Raw genomic sequence first — 6,430 nt, 5'->3', positions numbered from 1 at the left:
ACCCCCTTTCTGCCCCCCCCCCCCTGCCCCCCCCGGTGCCAGGGGGGGTGGGTGACGGTGCCGCGGTGCCCGCAGGCTGCGGTACATGGTGAAGCAGCTGGAGACGGGGGAGGTGAACGTGGAGGAGCTGAAGAGGAACCTGGAATACGCCGCGTCGCTGCTGGAGGCCGTCTACATCGATGAGACCAGGTGCGGGCAGCCGGGGTGGCAGGGGGGGCACGGGGAACCATGCCCACCTTGATGCCACCTTCCCTGTCCCCATCCCTGCTGGACATGGAGGATGAGTTGCAGGAGATGGGCTGGGAGGTGGTGGTGGTCCTGGAAGTGTGGGACTGGTTGGTGGCCAGCAGGGTGGCAGGGAGACATGGGTGATGATGCCCACCTTGATGCCACCTTCCCTGTCCCCATCCCAATCCCTGCTGGTCATGGAGGACGAGCTGTGGAAGATGGACTGGGAGGTGGTGGTGGTCCTGGAAGTGCAGGACTGGTTGGTGGGGTGGCACGGGGACAACTGGGGATGATGCCCATCTTGATGCCACCTTCCCTGTCCACATCCCTGCTGGACATGGAGGACGAGTTGAAGGAGATGGGCTGGGAGGTGGTGGTGCCCCTGGAAGTGCAGGACTGGTTGGTGGCCAGCGGGGTGGCAGGGAGACACGGGGGACGATGCCCACCTTGATGCCACCTTCCCTGTCCCCATCCCAATCCCTGCTGGACGTGGAGCTTGAGCTGTGGAAGAATGGCTGGGAGGTGGTGGTGCCCCTGGAAGTGCAGGACTGGTTGGTGGGGTGGCAGGGGGACAACCGGGGATGATGCCCATCTTGATGCCACCTTCGTCATCCCCATCCCCATCGCACAGGGAGATGCTGGACGTGGAGAACGAGTTGTGGGAGATGGGCTGGGACGTGGGGGTGCCCTGGGAAGTGTAGGGCTGGCCAGTGGGGTGGAGGGGGACAGAGGGGACAATGCCCACCTTGATGCCATCCCCTCCTTGTCCCCATCCCAATCCCTACTGGACATGGAGGACGAGCAGCAGGAGATGGGTTGGGACGTGGGGGTGCCCCTGGAAGTGCAGGACTGGCTGGTGGGGTGGCACGGGGACAACTGGGGATGATGCCCATCTTGATGCCACCTTCCCCATCCCCATCCCATAGGGAGATGCTGGACATGGAGGACGAGTTGTGGGAGATGGGCTGGGACGTGGGGGTGCCCCTGGAAGTGTGGGACTGGCCAATGGCCAGTGGGGTGGCAGGGTGACACGGGTGACGATGCCCACCTTGATGCCACCTTCCCCCACCCGCAGGCAGATGCTGGACACGGAGGACGAGCTGCGGGAGATGGGCTCGGACGCGGCGGTGCCCTCGGAAGTGCGGGACTGGCTGGCGGCCACCTTCACCCAACAGGCACGAGCCAAGGGCCGGCGGGCGGAGGAGAAGCCCAAGTTCCGCAGCATCGTTCACGCCGTCCAGGCCGGCATCTTCGTGGAGAGGTGGGTGCTGGGTGGCACCCAACCCCCCTGGGTGGGTGGGGTGGTCACATCTGGGGTGGAGATGGGGGTGAAAGCATGGTCATCCACTGTCCCGTGGCAGCCAGGGCTGTGCCCAGCACCCAGGGGGGGTCCAGGGCACCCATCTGGGTCCCTGAGCACCTGGGATGTCCCCAATCACCAAGATGGGTCCCCAAGAACCCGGGATGTCCCCAGTCATCAAGGTGGGTCCCCAAGAACCTGGGATGTCCCCAGTCACTAAGGTGGGTCCCCAAGAACCCAGGATGTCCCCAATCACCAAGGTGGGTCCCCAAGAACCTGGGATGTCCCCAGTCACCAAGGTGGGTCCCTGAGCACCTGGGATGTCCCCAGTCACCAAGGTGGGTCCCCAAGAACCCAAGAGCTGCCCTCAGCATCTAGGTGGTCCCCAAGCACCAAGGTGGGTCCTGGAGCACCTAAATGGGTTCCCAAGCACCCAGACCCAACAGGCACGAGCCAAGGGCCGGCGGGCGGAGGAGAAGCCCAAGTTCCGCAGCATCGTTCACGCCGTCCAGGCCGGCATCTTCGTGGAGAGGTGGGTGCTGGGTGGCACCCAACCCCCCTGGGTGGGTGGGGTGGTCACATCTGGGGTGGAGATGGGGGTGAAAGCATGGTCATCCACTGTCCCGTGGCAGCCAGGGCTGTGCCCAGCACCCAGGGGGGGTCCAGGGCACCCATCTGGGTCCCTGAGCACCTGGGATGTCCCCAATCACCAAGATGGGTCCCCAAGAACCCGGGATGTCCCCAGTCATCAAGGTGGGTCCCCAAGAACCTGGGATGTCCCCAGTCACTAAGGTGGGTCCCCAAGAACCCAGGATGTCCCCAATCACCAAGGTGGGTCCCCAAGAACCTGGGATGTCCCCAGTCACCAAGGTGGGTCCCTGAGCACCTGGGATGTCCCCAGTCACCAAGGTGGGTCCCCAAGAACCCAAGAGCTGCCCTCAGCATCTAGGTGGTCCCCAAGCACCAAGGTGGGTCCTGGAGCACCTAAATGGGTTCCCAAGCACCCAGGTGGGTTCCCCCCAGCACCCAGGGGCTGTCCTCAGCACCCAGGTGGTCCTCAAGCACCTGGGAGGTCCCCAGTGCTCAGGTGGGTCCCTTGCACCAAGGTGGGTCCTGGAGCACCTAAATGGGTTCCCAAGCACCCAGGTGGGTCCCCCCTGGAACCCAAGGACTGTCCTCAAGCACCCAGGTGGTCCCCAAGCACCTGGAATGTCCCTTGCACCCAGGTGGGTCCCCAGCTCCCAGGTGGATCCCCCAACACCCAGGGATGGTTCCCTACACCCAGGTGGGTGTCCAAGCACCAAGGTGGGTCCTCCAGCACCTAGGGACTGTCCTCAGTATCCAAGTGGTCCCCAAGCACCTGGGTGTCCCCAGCACCCAGGTGGGTCCCCACTGCCCAAGGTGGGGCCCTGAGTACCCAGGTGGGTCCTCAAACACCCAGGGGTTGTCCCCTGCACCCAGAGATCCTCCACACCCAGGTGGGTCCCCAAGCACCAAGGTGGGTCCTCAAGCACCCAGGTTGGTTCCTGAGCACCCAGATGGGTCCCCATGCAATCAGGGACTGTCCTCAGCACCCAGAGCCCCCAAGCACCTGGGGTGTCTCCTGCGCCCAGCTGGATCACCCAGCACCCAGAGATGATCCCACCACCCACATGGGTCCTCAACACCAAGGTGCGTCCTTGAGCACCCAAGGGCTGTCCCCACCACCCAGGGGGGACCTCGAGCACCTGGACTGTCCCTCTGACCCAGGTGGGTCCCCACATTCCAGGGTCTGTCCCTGGGCACCCAGGTGGGTCCCCAAGGACCTGAACTGTCCTCATCAGCCAAGTTTGTCCCCAAGACCCAGGTCTTGTCCCCTGGCACCCAAGGCCTGTCCCCAAGCACCCATGTGGATTCCTTAGCACCCATGTGGGTTCCCCCCAACCCCCAGCTCTGTCCCCCAGCCCCCGTGTGGGTCCCCCAGCCCCACATCAGCCCTGCCTCCCCCCTCGCAGGATGTTCCGCCGGACGTACACGGCCGTGGCACCCAGCTACTCCTCCTCCGTCCTCAACTGCCTGAAGGTACCAGGGGGTGGGGGGGCACCCCAGAACCCCACGGGGATGCCCTGGCAGCACCTGGGCACCCCCATCCACACCCCTGGCTACTGGGGATGTGGTCTGGGTTGCCCCGGGGAGATGGCACCCAGTGCTGCTGGGCATGGATGGGCATCGCTGGGCATTGCCTGGAATTTCTGGGCTTCACTGGGCATGGCTGGGCATCACTAGGGATTGTTGGGCATTGCTGGGCATGGCTGGATGTCCCTGGCATGGCTGGGCATCACCGGGGGTGTCTGGCATTGCTGGGCATTGCCTGGAATTGCTGGGTTCAGTGGGCATGGCTCGATGACCCTGGGCATGGCTGGGCTTCTCTGGGCTTCACTGGGCATCACTGGGGGTTGCCTGGCATCACCTGGCATTGCTGGGCACCACCTGGAATTGTTGGGCATCACTGGGCATGGCTGGGCATCTCTGGGCTTCACTGGGCATGGCTGGGCAGTGCTGGGCATCACTGGGGATTGTCAGGCATTGCATGGCATCATTGGGATTGGCTGGGCATCACCTGGAATTGCTGGGCATCTCTGGACATCACTGGGGGTTGTCAGGCATTGCATGGCATCATTGGGATTGGCTGGGCATCACCTGGAATTGCTGGGCATCTCTGGATATCACTGGGGGTTGTCAGGCATGGCTGGGCATCTCTGGGCTTCACTGGGCATGGATGGACTCCATTGGGCATCACTGGGGGTTGCCTGGCATCATTGGGCAGGGCTGGGCATCACCTGGAATTGCTGGGCATCTCTGGATATCACTGGGGGTTGTCAGGCATGGCTGGGCATCTCTGGGCTTCACTGGGCATGGATGGACTCCATTGGGCATCACTGGGGGTTGCCTGGCATCATTGGGCAGGGCTGGGCATCACCTGGAATTGCTGGGCATCTCTGGATATCACTGGGGGTTGTCAGGCATGGCTGGGCATCTCTGGGCTTCACTGGGCATGGATGGACTCCATTGGGCATCACTGGGGGTTGCCTGGCATCATTGGGCAGGGCTGGGCATCACCTGGAATTGCTGGGCATCTCTGGATATCACTGGGGGTTGTCAGGCATGGCTGGGCATCTCTGGGCTTCACTGGGCATGGATGGACTCCATTGGGCATCACTGGGGGTTGCCTGGCATCATTGGGCAGGGCTGGGCATCACCTGGAATTGCTGGGCATCAGTGGACATGGCTTGGTGTCCCTGGGCATGGCTGGGGTACACTGGGTGACCTTGGAGATTCTTGGGCTTCACTGGGCATCACCTGGAATTGTTGGGCATCACTGGGCATGGCTGGGCATCTCTGGACATCACTGGGGATTGTCAGGCATGGCTGGGCATCTCTGGGCTTCACTGGGCATCACTGGGGGTTGCCTGGCATCACCTGGCATTGCTGGGCACCACCTGGAATTGTTGGGCATCACTGGGCATGGCTGGGCATCTCTGGGCTTCACTGGGCTCCATTGGGCATCACTGGGGGTTGCCTGGCATCATTTGGATTGGCTGGGCACCACCTGGAATTGTTGGGCATCACTGGGCATGGCTTGGTGCCCCTGGGCATGGCTGGGCTACACTGGATGACCTTGGAGATTCTTGGGCTTCACTGGGCACCACTTGGAATTGTTGGGCATCAGTGGGCATGGCTGGGCATCTCTGGATATCACTGGGGGTTGTCAGGCATGGCTGGGCATCTCTGGGCTTCACTGGGCTCCACTGGGCATCACTGGGGGTTGCCTGGCATCATTGGGCAGGGCTGGGCATCACCTGGAATTGCTGGCCATCAATGGGCATCGCCCAAAATTGCTGAGGGCATCACTGGGCATGGCTTGGTGTCCCTGGGCATGGCTGGGCTTCACTGGATGACCTTGGAGATTCTTGGGCTTCACTGGGCACCACCTGGAATTGTTGGGCATCACTGGGCATGGCTGGGCATCTCTGGACATCACTGGGGGTTGTCAGGCATGGCTGGGCATCTCTGGGCTTCACTGGGCTCCACTGGGCATCACTGGGGGTTGCCTGGCATCATTGGGCATGGCTGGGCACCACCTGGAATTGTTGGGCATCACTGGGCATGGCTGGGCATCTCTGGATATCACTGGGGGTTGTCAGGCATGGCTGGGCATCTCTGGGCTTCACTGGGCTCCACTGGGCATCACTGGGGGTTGCCTGGCATCATTTGGCTTCGCTGGGCACCACCTGGAATTGTTGGGCATCACTGGGCATGGCTGGGCATCTCTGGACATCACTGGGCGTTGTCAGGCATGGCTGGGCATCTCTGGGCTTCACTGGGCTCCACTGGGCATCACTGGGGGTTGCCTGGCATCATTGGGCAGGGCTGGGCACCACCTGGAATTGTTGGGCATCACTGGGCATGGCTGGGCATCTCTGGATATCACTGGGGGTTGTCAGGCATGGCTGGGCATCTCTGGGCTTCACTGGGCATGGATGGGCCTCATTGGGCATCACTGGGAGTTGCCTGGCATCATTGGGCAGGGCTGGGCATCACCTGGAATTGTTGGGCATCAGTGGGCATGGCTTGGTGTCCCTGGGCATGGCTGGGCTTCACTGGATGACCTTGGAGATTCTTGGGCTTCACTGGGCACCACCTTGTTGGGCATCACTGGGCATGGCTGGGCATCTCTGGATATCACTGGGCATGGCTGGTCTCCATTGGGCATCACTGGGGGTTGCCTGGCATCATTGGGCAGGGCTGGACACCACCTGGAATTGTTGGGCATCACCCAACATTGCTGAGGGCATCACTGGGCTCAACTGGGTGTCACCGGGCACTGCTTGCCCTGGCACCGGGGTGACACCCCCGTGTGCC

The 6,430-nt window shown here is 62.6% G+C and overlaps 1 protein-coding gene across 1 annotated transcript in view; it reads left to right on the top strand.

The window, feature by feature from the left end:
* The first annotated feature begins 57 nt into the window (after positions 1-57).
* The window catches only part of PDE1B (phosphodiesterase 1B), an 11,927-nt gene continuing 5,554 nt past the window's right edge, over positions 58-6,430 (top strand). The window contains exons 1-3 of the mRNA XM_014961576.1: positions 58-189; positions 1,304-1,489; positions 3,523-3,589. Of these exons, the coding sequence (XP_014817062.1) occupies positions 86-189; positions 1,304-1,489; positions 3,523-3,589 (357 nt within the window). The 5' untranslated portion in view covers positions 58-85. The remainder of the gene's footprint in view (positions 190-1,303; positions 1,490-3,522; positions 3,590-6,430) is intronic.

This window comes from Calidris pugnax, unplaced genomic scaffold (genome assembly GCF_001431845.1).
Source record: "Calidris pugnax isolate Ruff unplaced genomic scaffold, ASM143184v1 scaffold786, whole genome shotgun sequence".
NCBI lineage: Eukaryota > Metazoa > Chordata > Aves > Charadriiformes > Scolopacidae > Calidris > Calidris pugnax.
The sequence above is the reverse complement of the archived record's forward strand: the minus strand, read 5'-3'. Positions and strand labels throughout refer to the sequence as shown.